The 17,583-nt window shown below is 35.1% G+C and overlaps 2 protein-coding genes across 2 annotated transcripts; both read left to right on the top strand.

The window, feature by feature from the left end:
* Nucleotides 1–4,331: 4,331 nt before the first annotated feature.
* Nucleotides 4,332–6,813, top strand: LOC110606409 (putative cyclin-A3-1). The gene is made up of 8 exons (XM_021745203.2): nt 4,332–4,792; nt 5,121–5,353; nt 5,462–5,537; nt 5,653–5,729; nt 5,848–5,881; nt 5,999–6,148; nt 6,230–6,364; nt 6,455–6,813. The coding sequence occupies exons 1-8, from the start codon at nt 4,466–4,468 to the stop codon at nt 6,524–6,526; spliced, it is 1,104 nt and encodes a 367-aa protein (XP_021600895.1). The 5' UTR covers nt 4,332–4,465; the 3' UTR covers nt 6,527–6,813.
* A 6,076-nt stretch (nt 6,814–12,889) lies between these two features.
* On the top strand, nt 12,890–15,075 carry LOC110606712 (cytochrome P450 81C13). The gene is made up of 2 exons (XM_021745660.2): nt 12,890–13,849; nt 14,269–15,075. Exons 1-2 carry the CDS (start codon nt 12,953–12,955, stop codon nt 14,887–14,889), a joined length of 1,518 nt encoding a protein of 505 aa, XP_021601352.1. The 5' UTR covers nt 12,890–12,952; the 3' UTR covers nt 14,890–15,075.
* The last annotated feature ends 2,508 nt before the right edge of the window (nt 15,076–17,583 follow it).

Genomic DNA, 17,583 nt, shown 5'->3' with positions numbered 1-17,583 from the left:
AGCCGTCATTCACCGGTGCCCTGATATGTCTCCTAGGCCTTTTTCCAGCTGTGTTCTATTGTTGTCTCTAGCCCTCTGGCTTTTTCATGAAATTCCGGAGGTGGCCTCTCTATTTTGTTCATTAACTGGTAACAGTGGTTTGTATCATGGTCATGATTCTGGTGGTACTGGCAATACTTATCCGGGTCCTTTTTGTTTGCTTCTGCCTTTATTGGTTTAGGCCACTGTATGAAATCTTTATCTTGAACTGCCATGAGCACTTTGGCTCTGTACATGTTCATGGGAGTGATTTCGGCGGGGAGCTAAGGTTGATAAGGTCTCTGCTCCTTCCTCTCCTGCCAGTGATTGTTCAGTGCCTCAACCCCTTGGTCTTGTCTCCTCTCCCGCCTGTTCTGTCTCTTATCCTCCCCAGCCCTTCCTCTATCTCTATCATCCTTGGTGAATCTGCTTGTGGTTAAGGCGTCGTCTTGCCTTATATACTTCTTTGCTCTTTTCATCAGCTCCGCCAGGGTGGTAGATAGCTTTTACACAATGATCCAAAGAACTCGGGCGAGGTAGTACCCTTCTGCATAGCTTCTACAGCTCTTCCTTCGTCAAGCTCAGATATTTGCAAAGCCTCCAAGTTGAACATGACCACGTACTGTCTTATGAATTCGTTCCTCCTCTACCAAACAGTTTCCAAGTAGCTTTTCTTTCTCTTTGCAGGGACCCCAGCTATGAATCTTCTAATGAATACGTTGGCCAAGTCAATAAAACTCTTAATACTTTCTGCCTCTAAGCTGTTAAACCACGCTCGAACTGGCCCTGTTAAGGTGGTGGGAAAAACCTTGTACATCAAGGCATCTAAGTGAGTTTGTAGTTCCATTAATATCTTGTAGTTCAAGAAGTGCTTCATGGAGATTCCTGTCCCATCATAAGCCACCATTGTTGACATTATGAACTTTTTGAGAATAGTCTCTTATTGAACCCGTCTTACAAACGGTGATGAGGTTGATAATAGGGGATTGCTAGTGTCTCGTGTCTCCAACTCCGTCAGTAGTTGTTCTTTCAGCCTTTCCAACTTCTAATCCATGTCTACGTCCTCCCTCTTAGATAATACAATCTGCTGTTGTATTGTATGTATTGTCAGTTATATTAGTTGGAATAGTCGTCTGACCTGATCTGCACTGTCCAACTTGATCATTTGAAATGATCGTCCAACTTGGTCTACTGGAGAGATCGTCTGATTCGGTCATCTGGAATGGTCATCCATTCTTAGATGGTCATCCAACCTAGTATTCTGAAATGATCATCCAACATGATATTTTAAAGTGCGCACTGAAGTGTATGCACTACAAGAACACTACGCAACGTTCATTTTGATATATGTTAAATACTATCATGCTCCAATTAGGGATGGCAGGCGGGCGGGTTTTCACGGGTACCCGATCCGCCCAAACCCTATTAAGACGGATTTGGGTTTTTACAAAACGGATTTGGACGGATTCGGGTTTGAAAAATTTTACCCGTCTCGGATTCGGGTAGGGTTCGGGATTAGGTGATCGGATACCCGTTACCCGAACCCGATTAACTATACTAACAAAACTAACCCTAATCCCTAATTTATTTTTTCATTTTACTCTTTCCTCTCTTCGTCTACGTCTCTCTCTCTCCCTCACTTCACTGACGACTGCCGGCAGCCCAGTCATCACCGGCGACGTCTCATTTCTCTCCCCAGTCAACGATAAATCTTCTCTCTCCCCCGTCAGCAATATCTCCTTCTCTCTCTCCAGCGGCGACATCTCCGACTTTCCAGTTGAAAACAACTCTTCCCTTTGCCCGGTCTGCGTCGGCGATATCTCCTTCTCTCTCCCCAGTCGGGTGAAATATACTCTTTTCGATTTACGCTTCTCTCCCTGCACTTCACTGACGCTAGAGACAACCCTTCTCTCCTCAATCGGCGACATCTGCTTTGACTATAACTCTCTTCAGGTTTCAAGATCTTTTATGTGTATGTTTTTAAAGAATTTTATAATTTATGAACTATTAATCTGATTATTTGGATATGTTAAAAAATCTAATTATTTGCTATTTGATTAATGTAATACTGTTGATTTTTAAAATTTATGGACAATTAATCTAATTATTTGATTATAAATCATTATTTGCTGGGTTGCTGAATTGTTGGTTCTTGTCATTGAACATTTCTCCTCGTACTGGGTTGTGCAACTGTTAGATAGTTTATTTGGTTTTGTCATTGAATTGAATTAAAAAAATTATTTGCTGAGTTGCTGAGTTGCTGGTTTGTATCGGGTTCGGGTATTGTTAAACGGGTTTGGGACGAATTTGGATAGTAAAATTAAAATATTAAACGGGTTTGGGACGGATTCGAGAATTGTATATATAATCGGGTTTGAATACTCTCAATTTTACAGGTACCCTACCCGTTTACATCCCTATCTCCAATCCTCCATTTGGCTTTTTTTTTTTTTAATGGCAATCAATTAGTCTCTTTTTATCCAAGTGGCGGCGGCAATGATCCTCTTTACGCCTTTTACCTCTTGCAAGTCAGGGTTTCCTTGTGGCCGAGCTAAGCTCTAGCTTGTATGGGCTTGAGCTTTAATTTTAAATTTCTCTATATTACTCGTTTCGGGCTAAATTATTTTTATACGCTATGGGTGTATTTTCAAAAATTAGGGCTTTATTAATATATGCGAGATTAAAAAAAAATTATTATGAGATATTAAATTTTAATAGAATTAATTAATTAATTTTTATACTTCTTATAACTAATTAAAACGTCTCTCATCATTTTAAAATATAATTATTTAATAATTCAATTAATGATTTCGTTAATTAAATAAAGAAATTATCGATAAAATAATATAATAATTATAAAATTTAAAAATAATCTATATATAATTCAATTAATCCAATTTAATCCATCGAAATTGATCTAACAACAAAAATCCATAAATAGTTATGCCCAGAAAGCTAATCTTTAAAAACATTCGATCACATAAAAACAAAAAGTTGATCCATTAATCAAAACTATAAACTAAAAATTAATTATCAATATAAACAATAATATGAGAAATTAAACTTCATATTTTATAAATAAATTAAATATAAGTTAAATCCATAAATTTTTAAAAATACTAAATATAGAAACAATTATAATCCAATCTCATTCAAGCAAAAATCCATCAACGCATAAACCTGCACAAATAACAATTCATAAAATCATTGCACACAAAAATAATCACACTAAAAAACTTCATATCTCTAAATTCTTGTAAATCCATAATTTTGATATATAAAATAATAAAAATTAATAATCGACAGTCAATTAAATTAAAAAAAAAAAAGCTATCAGTGAAGAAGTAGCATAAATAATAATAATCGATCTAAAAATATCATAAACCATTAACCAAATAACAAAGACTATGAAAAAGATGAAAAATTTGATGGATACATGGATGAAGATATTTAAAAGAGTTAAACTAGTATAGAAAAAATGAAGACAACTAATACTCCATGGCCAAAGATATTTAAAAGATTAAGTTGGGCGGCAATAAAGATAAAATTTCTTTAAAATTATATATATATATATATATATATATATATATATATATATATATATATATATATATATATATATATATGATTGATTTGATTTATTCGGTGTAATTTTTAATTTAATTATTAATTAATTTTTTAATTAATAAATTATTTACTATTAAAGAAATTTATTAATAATTATTAATAAAAAAATTAAATATTAATATTTAAAATAATGAAATATATTTTAATTAACTTTAAAAATTATAAATTAACTTTAAAAATTATAAAAATTAGTTAATTTCATTAAAATTCATATGGATAATTATTTTCTCCCAAATAAAATTTTAGAAACAAGTGAGGCATAATGAAGTAAAAATGTGATATTATATCATTAAAAAAAAGTAAAAATGAGAAATTGGCTGTAAAATCAGAAGGAGATCCAACGGCTAGGAGGATACGCAACATACAGAAAAATTTCACAGCAGAAGATTTCCTCATCATCCAACGGTTATTAATTAAGAAAGTACAAAAGGCAGGAGTTTGATTTGACTATCGAAGGGCGCACTCTGACATAAAATAATTAAAAAAAGAAGAAGAGAAGCCCGCCGGCGCGGAATCACCAATTAACGAGGCCAGGCCCGCCTTGAACCCAAAAACATTTTGTTTTCAGCGAATTTTAAAATTTAACCCAAAAACTGAAACTAAAAAACCAAAATCAAAGCCTCCAAACAAAACAACCGCCAACATTACCTTTTCAAAACATAAAAAAAATGGCGCTCGCTCTTTCGCTCTCCCTCTCTCTCAGCCATTACTTATTCCACTCAACCTCTCATCTCTCGGCCCGCGCTCTCTCTCTCTCTCTGTTCAAGTCCTCAAGGCACCACCTCAAGGGAATAGATAGAGTGAGTGAAGGGCCGTTTCAATGGCAGATCAGGAGAATTGTGTGCGCGTTACTCGCGCTGCCACAAAAAGGGCAGCGGCAATGGCTCCGCTGAAGGATCAGCCTGTGCTCAAGAAGAGAGTGGTTTTGGGGGAGCTGCCTAACTTATCAAACGTTGTCGTTTCAGTGAATAAGGGCTCTGGGGGTTTGACCCAGAAGCAGAAAATTAAGCCTAAGCCAAAGGCTAAGAAGGCTATCATAGTCAAGAAGGATGAAGCTTCCAAGGGGGACATTGATGGAACGTCCGATGACCCCCAGATGTGTGGACCTTATGCATCTGATATTTATGAATATCTTCACAAACTGGAGGTAAGTAGTTCCGCATTGGCAATTAGCTCAAGATCTGCGCGATACATTTATTTGAGCATTGTTCATCTTACATGCATAAAGCGAGGAATTTAAGTAATTCTAGCTTGACAATTGCTTTAATTTAGGAATCGTGGGGCATAAAAGGATAGTGGATATTGGCATATTGTTGCCTGAAAACTTTGATCTTTATTCAAGGGATCTTCGGAGTTTAATTAGGTTCGGGGTGTTGAATTTTGATATTGATTTTTATTAAATATGGACATTGTTAGAAAAAGATTCGCGTTTCTGTTAGTCGGATTCAGTTTATAATGATGTATTTAAACTTTAGGTGGATCCGAAGAGAAGACCGTTACCTGATTACATTGAAAAAGTTCAAAAGGATGTTAGCCCAAATATGAGAGGGATTCTGGTGGATTGGCTGGTGGAGGTTGCGGAAGAGTACAATCTTGTCTCTGATACTATTTATCTCACTATTACATACATAGACCGATATCTGTCCTTGAATGTTATTAACAGGCAGAAACTTCAACTACTGGGTGTTTCCTCAATGCTTATTGCCTCGTAAGAACCTGAGCTTTTCAATTTGTGGTATTTTTGGATTAAGGCTTATTGTTCAACCGATGCTTTGTTGAATTTGCTCACGTTTCTTTATTGTGATCGCAAATGTAGAAAATATGAAGAAATCAGCCCTCCGAATGTGGAAGACTTTTGCTATATAACTGACAATACATACACTAAAGAAGAGGTAATTTCTTACCATCCCGATCATTTATTTTGTGCACCCTGCTTTTCATTTCAGCTTGTGTTTTTGTTTTTATTGTAATTGTTCCTTTCATGATGATTTGTTGGTTATTCTGAAGGTGGTGAAAATGGAGGCTGACATACTCAAGTCTCTCAAGTTTGAATTAGGCAGTCCTACAGTAAAGACATTCCTAAGGTAAGAAAACTGCTATATAATCTTTTAGTTGCTCATAGTTTGGATCTATAAGGGATCTGCATTGTTAAAGCAACATAATTTATTGGACTAAATGTTTGGTGTTTCTTTTGGGTTGTAGGAGATTTACCCGGGTTGCACAAGAGGATTACAAGGTGAGGTTTCACTTCTAAAGAACATGGATTTGCAGTGACTAATATTCTTTTTTACTATAGTTCAAGGCAATTGTTGAATATCTGTTGTTGACTAAAATTATTTTTGTTTTTGTGCAGGGCTTGAATTTGCAACTTGAGTTCCTGGGCTACTACCTTGCTGAGTTAAGCTTGTTGGACTATAATTGTGTGAAATTTTTGCCTTCTTTGGTGGCTGCTTCTGTTATTTTTCTTGTGAGATTCATAACTAAACAAAAGATGCATCCCTGGGTAAGAGTCTTACTTCAGATAACAATAACATATCTGAGTATTCATACTTGGAGACCACTTAATAATCTGACGTTTGTACAGAGCTTAACCCTTCAACAGTACTCTGGATACAAGCCTTCCGACTTGAAGGAATGTGTGCTTATCATACATGACTTGTATTTGAGTAGAAGAGGAGGTGGATTGCAAGCTGTGCGAGAAAAATACAAACAGCATAAGGTATGGTTTCAGTTCATAATCGGGATTTCAAGTTGATTTGACAACCAAAATGGTTATTTCGTTTAAACTGACTTGACTATCTGGCACCAGTTCAAATGTGTTGCCAATATGCCTTCGCCTCCAGAGGTTCCAGCTTCCTTCTTTGAAGATCTTAAAGAATGAATGTTTGAAGGCCTCTGGGAGAGGAATCCCAGCACCAGAAACATAGCATTTCAGAAACACCAGCAAGATTTTGATTGATGAAGGGGGGGTTGAACAAGTTTTTGCCATCATCTGCTGCGGGTTCGTCCTTGCTGGTGCTTGTGAATCTGATGCTTTGGGATTTAATAGTCACCATGAATGTCATTTACTAACACAATAAACTGCTAACTGTGCTCTAGGCATCTCTTTTTGTTGATAGGAATTTGAATTTCCTAGGAAAATATGGTAAATATTCTTAACTGTTTTGATGATATGGTTCCCCCCCCCCCCCCCCCCCCTCCCCTTGTTAAAAGTATGCAAATGGTATAAAACCCTTGGTTCTTCGAAATGATATTAGCCTTGCCTGTTCATTTGTCAGGTAAATCAGAAACTCAATTATCATCCATCTAAATTAGTTTAAATGGATTCTCAACTTGTGATAACCATTTACTAATTCTACATTTTGTGGTTTGGGAATTCATGATGGGAGGGCAAAACTGAGTGCTTAAGAGTCTTATATAAGTAATCGGAACTGCTTTACTCAAGCGCAACTACTTTTTTACCTGACTAGACATAATCATTTTCTGGATAAAAACTTTAATATCTCAGCAAAAGGGTGAAGGACAGCTCTGCTCTTGATACTTGAGTATTGAGCCCAAAATCAAGTTAGAAGCACTACGGGCCATGAACCAAGATAATGTATTATTGATGGCTAGGGCCCAAGTATAGGCAGTGCCTTCTCAAACCCTCGAAACATCCAATAGTGCCACTGGATACTGGTAATGGAACATTAGGGCATCGGGTTAATTTCATCCATGGAGACTGACCAAGATAATAAGTAGGATAAATTTCACTCGCTACATCTTTTCTTAAAAAAAACAAGCCCATGGTTAAATTTCAAGATCTATCCATTCTACATCGTTTTTTTTTTAATATTACCAATTTTCAGGATGGATATGAAAAATGCTTACAACCAATATCAGGAAGTCCATTGAACAGATTAAAGGTGTAAGTGGTGATCTGTAGTACTAGTGAGTAGCCGTAGCTCAGAATCACATTAGGCTACAAGTGAATCTAAGTAGTCGTCACGGCAGCAGAAGGAAACAAAGAATTTCTTCTTCTGTATAAGAATGCCATATACACAATGGTCACTGGATGGGTTGGCTTGTTTACTAATGATTTGACCACTCAATTCCCTTTTTGTTATTTTCAGCTTTTATTTATTTATTTTGATGGGAAGCAACCAACTGAAACTGAAAGCGTCTACTTTAAGCAAAGATTATTAAACCCACATATCCTTATCCTTAAAAAATTTATATATAAAGGCACACTAGCCCCTTGCTGTGCATGAAGAAGAAAAAGGTCATTGAAAGTCGAAGAGAAAGAATAAGATAGTACCTCACCATTTCTGATTTCTCTCTTTTTAAGGTGCAAACCAGTACATGTTCTGCCTCTACACCAAGCAGCTATAAATTGTAGGGTTGTGCAATCCTCTGGTTTCCATTTAATCCAAATTGATAAATAGACTATAAAAAAATTAATAAGTGATATTTTTAAATTTATGTATTTATATTAAGTAAAATATTTAAATTTATTAAAATATTTAAATTAATTATTACAAATATTAAACAACTAAGTTATTAAATTTAAATTATTATAATTTATTATATTGGTGATGATAATTTTAATAAAATTATTGATTATACATTTTATATAATACCCATTACTATAATCTCTATTTTATATATTTTTTTACAAAATTCTCTCTCCTCCATTTTCAAATAATTTATATTTTAAATTTTTTATTATTATTGCTTTTTTAGCATATAATATATGGTTGTACTATTCTCAATTGTCAATTCAATTCTCTTGATTAAATTGAAATTAAACAATAAATTATTTAAATGTTTTAGAAATATCATTCTATTATTTTTAAACAGTAAAATATATTTATATTATAATTATATTATTATAAAATAATATTAGCCTAATACGATTAATATAGAGTATTGTAATAAAATGAAAAATTCTTTCTCACTATTACTATTATTATAAACTATTGCCGGTGAAATTTAATAAAATTTATTTTTTTTAAAAATATAATTTTTTAATAAAATTATTATATATTAATATTATAGGATAATAAATATTGAAATATTTAATTTTTTATTATAATTGAATTTAAAATTTAAAAAAAATATTTTGTTTTTAATAAAAAATTTATATAAAAATAAATATTATTTTATAAAATAATATTATATAATAATAATATAAAAAATTTTAATATTTGCACAACCTGTACAATAGACTGATTTTATTGATAGGAAAGTTTTTCAACTGTGTCAATATTATATATAAAATTAATGCCAAATAATGAAAAAAAAAAAACTAATTCTTCTACGCTTTTCTTTTTCAATTATTGTTAATTTTTAGCTTAAATAAGTTTTTATTAATTATAGCTTGTGATTAAATTTAAGAAATGAAGGGATTTTTTATAGGAGCAAAGCGGTAGCAATTTAATTAAATTAAAAAATATATTAAATGTGTGTTTTTCGATTTTTCAATTGAAAAAAAGCCACACCTGCTAATAGAGTAAATTGACCATCTTCCAAAGCTGATAAAGCCAACGTCTATATATTGTTATAAAAAATACCTAAGTGTTGGCATTAATTTAGGGGATTGGAGGGCAGAATAAAAAAAGCAAAAATTAGAAGGAAAAGTTCCTCGTGAAAATATTGTAAACAAAAAACAAAAAGCTCCTTCGTGAGTAGTGCAGTTGTCCCTTGTTTGCAGGGTGTGCTCAATGTCACACAACATCCCCTTTTTTCTTCTCTTCCCTTCCCCAAACAAAGCTATTTTGCTTTCTTTCTTCTTTCTCCTGGTCCCTTTGTATTTTGCTTTTCTCCTCCTGTTTGGAACAGTTGAATCTCTCTAAACATTTGTAGCCAAGTGATGAAAATGCACTTTCAACGGTCCCGGCCGCAAGTTGGTATGTTGCAGAAGCTAATAGTTGTGATTCTTGTTTCGCTGTTAGTAGTCTCGGGACAGAAGGAAGAGACTTTGGTTTTTAACAACACAGACAATCAGCAACCAATAAGGCAAGAGAAGCAGCAACGTCAACGCTTAAGGCATTCATTTGATGTCTTCTTTTCAAGCAAAAGAAAAGTTCCAAACGCCTCTGATCCTCTCCACAACCGCTGATCAGCTAAGTTTTATTGTTCTCTATATATATAGACGAGAAACTAGTAACGTGAAGATTAATTTGGTTGATAGTTCTGGAAAATGAAGAACAATGGCAGAGCTATAGAATGTGTGAAAAGAAGACTTTGATCACCAAATAGCGTAGGCTGCTCCACTTTGTCTTCTTTTTGTCAATGATAGTGATGGTTGCTGTCTTGTAAGTTTGCAAATTTTCAACCTGCGCAAATTATGCATTCATGTTTTCTTTACAAGTTCTTTCCTTTTTAATGGCCCACATACTTCTTTACACCAATTGTATGTATTAATTAATATAAGAATTAATCAATTCAAAAACTTTTTTCTTTATTGCAAATTTTGATGGTGAACCTCAGTTGGGTAATTCCCTTTCCAGTGCTTCCATTAATGATCTCTTCTCTTCCATCTCCATCTTTTCTTCATTGTTAAGTCTTCAGTTTCCGAATTTTACCCAAAAGAAAATTTTAAAAGGATTTAAAATCCATACAACACAATCAAAGGATTCGGCAGTAGCAGAGAATCTACAATTTGTCGCATATTATTTTGCAGGAACTTTGGATATCCTCGATGTTTTGTTGTTCGGTGTAGCTGCTCTAAAGCTTATTTGGTCGATTCTGCTGTGTCGGGTTCAGAGCATGGACAGGCTAGTTTTGTCTGGGCACACTTGCAAGATTCCTAACTTTAACGAGCTTCTGCGCCCGGGAAAAAGACTTGCCTTCACAAATATATGATTGTAGACGGGTTTAAGTAAAAATTGCGAATTGCATCCGTGGCTTTCATTTACCATATTTAGGAAATTTCATTAGAATGCTAAATAAAATACATGCCTGTGCTTATGGATCCATCATCTTGTTTCTTCTATTAGTGAAGTTAGTCCTACTCATGGGTCAGTTTCGATCCAGTGGTGCGGCGGAATCGCCTTCTATATGCTTTACAGTTCAAATGCTTCCGATTCCAAATGGTTAAGTTTCAAAGCGGTTTTGATTTTAACTCTGTTTAGCTCTATTTTGAAATTTTATATACATTATAATACATAATTTGGCTCATAATATATAATTTAATTTGTATTTTTAAATAAAAACATAAAGAGAACCAATGTAATTATTAAAAGAGAAAAAAATTGTAGAGAAGAGATAGAGAAAATCGAAGAGAGAAGAACACAATATCTTAGTGGTTGTCGTTATTTCAGCCATCGGACTTCTCGGCCTTTATCGTGGCTTTAGTGCGAGTGCATTTGATAGTCGATTTAATGTTTTTATTCATTTTTTTAAATGTTTTTTGTGTTTTATTTACTTTGTTTCTAGTACATTTTGATGGTTTTTTTTAATTAAAATTTTAAGAATAGTTTTATGATTGGTGGTTCTGAAATATATTTGATGATTTCTTTGGCATTAGAGTTAAGTTGACTCTATTACAGTGGCTCTGAAATTATATAAGATTGAGAATATCATAGATCGATTTTTCATCTGTTGAGCGATGGTGATAGCTTTCTCGATTAACAATCACTTTTAATTCGAGTCCTTTATTATGTAATATTCGCTATGGTGATTAAAAAGTTATTGATTGAATTTTACTACACTGATGTTTTTATGATTTTATTATTTTTATTTTCTTTATATGCAATAAAAAATTGTGTATTTTGTTTTTGTTTTTTCAATCTAAAAAATCTGTATGGGAGGCATGCTCAATATGTTGATGTTGGTTGATGTCCGAACCCAGTCGATCGAGGCGAGCGGTGTTGTGTGAGGCGTCGTTAAACTGCTGTTGTAGGCCTTTTTAAGATTATGAGCTGTTTCATTTGTGGGATATGAGACCTTTCAATGCAAAGCATTTGCATGGTTAAAAAAAAAAAAAATTATTACATCAGCTTTGGTTCAATTTCGGCGGCTCAAATAAGCCATTTTGAACCGGTTTCAATCATGTTTCAAGCAAGGCCCATAATTAATCTCATAATAAATGGTTTGGTATGAAAACTAGAATCGTTTGATCATAGTTGTCATGAGTTTGACTAGTCCAGTTCATAGTTAGAACCAAATCGTGGCCAATTTTCTCGCTGAAATTGACAGTTTGTCAAGCTTTACGGTTCAAACCAGTTGCAATTGGACACGATTTTAGGGTCATTGTTTCAAACAGTTATGGTTTAGCTCCTGTTTCAAAAAATGGTATGAGTTCAAAATTTTTAAAACTCAATAATATTAATATTAATATTCTATAAATTAAAATACATAAAATATATACAATTTAGGTTTATTATATATAATTTAAAATACATAGAATTTATTAAATTTAGTTAAATTTAATATTAATTTATATGTAATACGTATAATAAATCGTTAGTAATAAATAATTATATCTAATAAATTTAGGTAAGTGTAACTTTGAAAACTTAAATAAATAATTTATATATAATTTATTTTTTTCAATAAAAATTTTATAAATTAAAAAATAAATAATTTTTTTAAATAACTAATTTAATAAACAAATAAAGTAAAAGCAGAAGTATGCAAATTGAAAAGAAAAATGAAAGACTACATGGATAGAAGATTTGGATATGTTAAATATGAAAATTATTAATTTTTTATTATTTTGAAGAAACTAGTTATTATGTTTTGATCTAATTTTACCTTTTATTTTAGGAAAAAAAGGCCAAGATTTAGATTTAGAGTTATATCATGATCAATGAGTTTTATGTTTTTATCTAGTTAGTTAATTGTTATTAAGAGTACCATTATTTAATGAAAAATAAGTTATTTTAGAAAAAATATTTTTAAATATAAATAAACGAAATTTTAATGTGTATAAATTAACTAATAAAATTATTTTTAAAATTATATAAAAAATAATTTTTTTCTTGTTTTTTTCATAAGTGTAAATATATAAATACTAACAATGATGCCGCTACAGTGATGTTCTAATGGATCTCACTGGGACCTATGGCCATGGGTATGATTTCTTTTTTCGAGCATGGGAACTATAATTTTTTTTTTTCAAAAACATGATTTTTTGGTCCTTCTATTATCCATTAATGATTCTTTGATTTTTCTGACATCTTCAACTCGTAGATTAGACATGGTAAAAAAAGCAAAACAAAAAAAAAAAATCATAGCTTAGGGCAAAAAGTCTTGGAGAGTTGGATTTGATTTGGATGCACTTACCTATCCTCTCTGAATCTCCCCCCTTTTCTGCTTTTCAATGGAAAGCATACACTATTACCTTGCTCTCTTGCTCTTCATCTTCTTGCTTAAAAGAGTCTTGTTCCGTCAGAAGCAAAATTTACCTCCTAGTCCACGTGCTCTTCCAGTTCTCGGCCACCTCCACCTCATCCGGAAGCCGCTTCCCCTGGCACTGGAGACTCTCCTTTCACAGTACGGTCCAGTTCTATCCCTAAAATTTGGTTCCAGGTCTGTTCTTGTAGTTTCTTCACCATCTGCAGTTGAAGAGTGCTTAACCAGGAATGATATAATATTTGCAAACCGACCCCGTTCCATGGCCGGGGATCATTTCACTTACAACTATTCTTCCTTTGTTTGGGCACCTTATGGTGATTTTTGGCGGATCCTACGTCGTCTTTCCGTTGTTGAAATATTCTCTTCGAAGAGCCTCCAGAAAACTTGTGCCATCCGTGAGGAGGAAGTTCGTATCCTGCTCTGCCGACTGTTTAAGATCTCAGCTGGTGCCAAGAAACAGGTGAATTTGAAGTTTCTGTTTTCTCTTCTAACCTGCAATGTCATGATGAGAATGACTGTTGGAAAACGCTGTGTGGAAGTGGAGGGTGAGGGTTCAGAGTTGGAGAAGCAATTATTTCAAGAATTCAAGGAGATTTTCTTTCCAAGCATCTCCTTGAACATCTGTGATTTTATCCCAGTCTTAAGGGTGATTGGTTTCAAAGGGATAGAGAAGAGCATGATAAAATTGAATGACGTGAGAAATGAATTTTTGCAAAATTTGTTAGATGAACTTAAATTGAAGAGAATCAATTCCAAAACATCAGATGAGAAAGAGAAAAGATGGGTGGTTGAAACTCTGCTCTCCCTGCAAGAATTAGAACCTGAATTTTACACAGACGAAGTTATCAAAAGTACTATGGTGGTAAGTAATAACATACCCTCCCCACTTGCTGTTTTAGCATCTTTAGGCTTTGCATTATTACACTTGATCCGAAGAATAGTCTTACCATATCTCATCAATTAAATATGCATTCTTTTGTTATTGATTCAAGAAAGCTAGAATTGCCTGTTTGGGATTATGGTTTCATGGCCAAAACTGGTTTTCAGGAAAAAAAAGATGATTTTTGAAACTAATTATAAAAAAGTTGTTTAAGCAAGTATTTGTTCTGTTAAACCAGTGAAGAATTATGTCATACTTGTGCATGAATTAGCATATCTTTTTTAAAATTACAATTTTGGTCTCAAAGAGCTTCTGAATTCAAGCATGTGTATTTGTGAAAATAGTAGGACTGTTAATCAAGGTCTTAGCTCTAACATTCTAAACCAATTGATATGGTTCAGATAATGTTGATTGCCGGAGCAGAAACATCAGCGGTCACATTGGAATGGGCAATGTCACTCCTACTGAATAATCCAGAAGCATTACAGAAATTGAAAGCTGAGATTGACCACCATGTTGGACATGGGAATTTGCTGAATGATTTGGATCTTGTCAAGCTTCCCTACCTCAGGTGTGTCATAAACGAGACACTTCGATTATATCCTGCAGCACCCCTTATGTTGCCTCATTTGTCATCTGAAAATTGCACAGTCGGAGGATTTGAGATACCAAAGGACACAATGCTGTTGGTGAATGTCTTGGCCATGCATAGGGATCCCAAAAATTGGGAAGATCCCAATGAGTTTAAGCCAGAAAGATTTGAAGGCGATTTAGGGGAACAACATGGCTACAAGTTTATTCCTTTTGGTGTTGGGAGGAGAGCATGTCCCGGTGCTGCCATGGGCATACGTATGGTTTCATTAGCACTGGGTTTGCTTATTCAGTGCTTTGAATGGGAAAAGGATGGGTTGGAGAAAGTTGACATGAGCCAAAGTTTTGGACTCTCTCTATCCAGGGCTAAGCCTTTGGTAGCATTGTGCAGTCCACGCCAAGAGTCGGTTGAACTTATCTCCCAAATTTAGTCCCTGTGGACTTGAATTTGCCTCCCTGTTTATTTTGTGACAGTGATAGCATACTGATTCATATGAAGAATCCACTGTTTCTACTATTACTTTGGATGGTGCTTGCTGAGTGAAACTATGAACGCTTGCAAATTTTCATTCTGTTTAATCACATGTATCTATCAAAATATCTACTTGTTTGCTGACAAGGAATAAGCTTCTTCCATGACCAACCCCGAAATCTTGCAGGTCTATTTGGCTTAGGGTCCTAGAGATTTCAGTGATGTAAGTGTTAAGTGTCACGGTTTTAAATTTTGACACTGGTCTGGAACCGTGTGGCACTTGGTTTGAACTCTTTTTAAGCCAAGTCAGCCAAGCTCTCTACGCGTTCACCTGGACAAAGGAACGTAAAGGTTAGGACCTCCTGCCCCATTCTCGTAAAAACGGGAAATACCACAGTTATCATATGAAAATATCATGATCGGATAATTATAGCAACACAAGCACATCAACAAGCAACCAAGCACAGAAATTTATTGAATGAGCTACTTATTTTACTCCAGGGGCAAAATAGTCATTACACAGTCATGTCAACGATCCATTCCCAACTTGCAGATAGGAGGAACGTTGCAAGAAGAGAAGGCACAATCCAGGGACTCAACAAGCCTACAGTGGCCAGTCGGGCCCAGTCCTTGCTGGTGGCTAACTAGTCGCTCCCCCCTAAAGAGCCTTAAAAACAAGTAGAACTATGGTGGGAGGAGACATCAATATGTCTGAGGTGACACCCCTTTTTATAAATAAATAAAAAGGAATTACAAGAAATTGACACGACCTTTTTCTTCCTACTAATTTCCTGTAATTTATCCAAATATTGTTTTCTAAGAATTCCAATATTGAAAAATTACAGTTTTGGTTCCTGAAACTCTATGACCCTGACACTCCCCCACTTAAATGGTCGACGTCCTCGTCGACTGAGCGTTAATGAAGTCCACTATCCTGTGTGCATATGCCTGTAGACTTTACTCCTTCTCCCAACTGGTTTCTTTAACACCAAGGCCGTTCCACTTGACAAGGTACTCTTTGTGTGGTGGACGCCTGGTGGACTTGACGATTCGTTCCGCTAATATTTCTTCAGCTCCTTGATTGACAGGTGGTGCGCGGGTTACTGCTGGTCGTGATGTTGTGTTACGGTTTGCATTTGACTCATCGGCATAATATGGCTTCAATTTGCTGACGTGAAATACTGGGTGGACTGTCATCCACTTCGGAGGTTCGATCCTGTAAGCAGCTGGTCCAATCTTGGCAACTACTGGTACTGGTCCTTCATACTTTCGGACTAATCTTTTGTCACGGTTGCGGAGGAATCTTAGTTGCTCTGGCAATAGCTTCACCATCACTAAGTCACCGACTGTGAACTCTTGCGGGCGCCGGTTCTCATATGCCCATTTCTTCATATGACTCTTAGCTTTCTCCAACTGAGCGCGGGCAAGCTCCATATTTTGTCTCCACTCCTTGCTGAATTGAAATGCTTTCGGATTGCGATCTGAATAAGGCCCATCTACATTATAAGGTGCCAACGGTTGTTGACCTGTCACAATCTCAAAAGGACTTTTGTTAGTAGTAGAGCTCTGTAAAGAATTAAAACAAAATTAAGCAACATCAAGGAGGGAAACCCAATTCTTCTGGCTGGCACTAACAAAGTATCACAGGTACTCCTCCAACATTCTATTAACTCTCTCCGTTTGAGGATGGTAACTTGAGGACATCGCCAGGTTGGTGCCCAACAGCTTGAACAACTCCGATCAAAATGACCCTGTAAATCTTGCATCACGGTCACTAACTATGCTATTTGGGATTCTCCAGTATTTTACAACATGCTTGAAAAATACTTTAGCAGTCTCCTCTGCCGAATAATATTTTGACACCGGCACGAACGTGGCATATTTGGAAAACCTGTCGACAACCACCAAAATGTGATCAACTTCCCCCACTCGTGGGAGTCCATCGATAAAGTCAATGAAAACACTTTCCAATGGCCTACTCGGCATTAGTAATGGCTGTAACAACCCTGCTGGTTTCTGTCTGTCCGCCTTATCCTATTGACAAACCAAACAAGTATTTGTATACTCTTGGACGTCATTTGCCATTTTTGGCCAAAAGTATCCTTGCTTCAGAAATGCTAAAGTACGCTGCCACCCTGAATGGCCAGCCCACCTAGTGTCATGACATTCCTTTAATAACAAACTTCTAAGTCCCCCTGCTTTGGGAACATAGATTCTGTTCCCTCTTGTCATGATCAAGTCCGCTTCTAACCAAAATTGTCTAGTTTTGTTGTCCACTAGTTTCCTTAAGGCCATGGCTTGGGGATCCTTTTGTAACTCTTCTCGAATAATTTCTTTTAACGTTGATTTTGCTACGCTCTGGGACAATTGAGCTATCTGCTTCAGGGTTGCTATTTCAAGTTTTCTGCTTAAAGTATCGGCCACCCTATTAGAACTTCCCGGGTTGTATACAAACTGGAAATCAAACTCAGATAAACATTCGTGCCACCTTACTTACTTAGGTGTTAATCTCGGCTGAGAAAAGAAATGGCTGACACCCGTGTTGTCTGTCTTGACTACAAACTTCGACCCTAGTAAGTAATGTCTCCACGTTCTTAGACAATGAATCACTGCTAACAACTCCTTCTCTTGAGCTGTGTATCGAACTTCCGCC

This window comes from Manihot esculenta, chromosome 18, assembly GCF_001659605.2.
Source record: "Manihot esculenta cultivar AM560-2 chromosome 18, M.esculenta_v8, whole genome shotgun sequence".
In the NCBI taxonomy this organism is placed as follows: domain Eukaryota; kingdom Viridiplantae; phylum Streptophyta; class Magnoliopsida; order Malpighiales; family Euphorbiaceae; genus Manihot; species Manihot esculenta.
The sequence above is the reverse complement of the archived record's forward strand: the minus strand, read 5'-3'. Positions and strand labels throughout refer to the sequence as shown.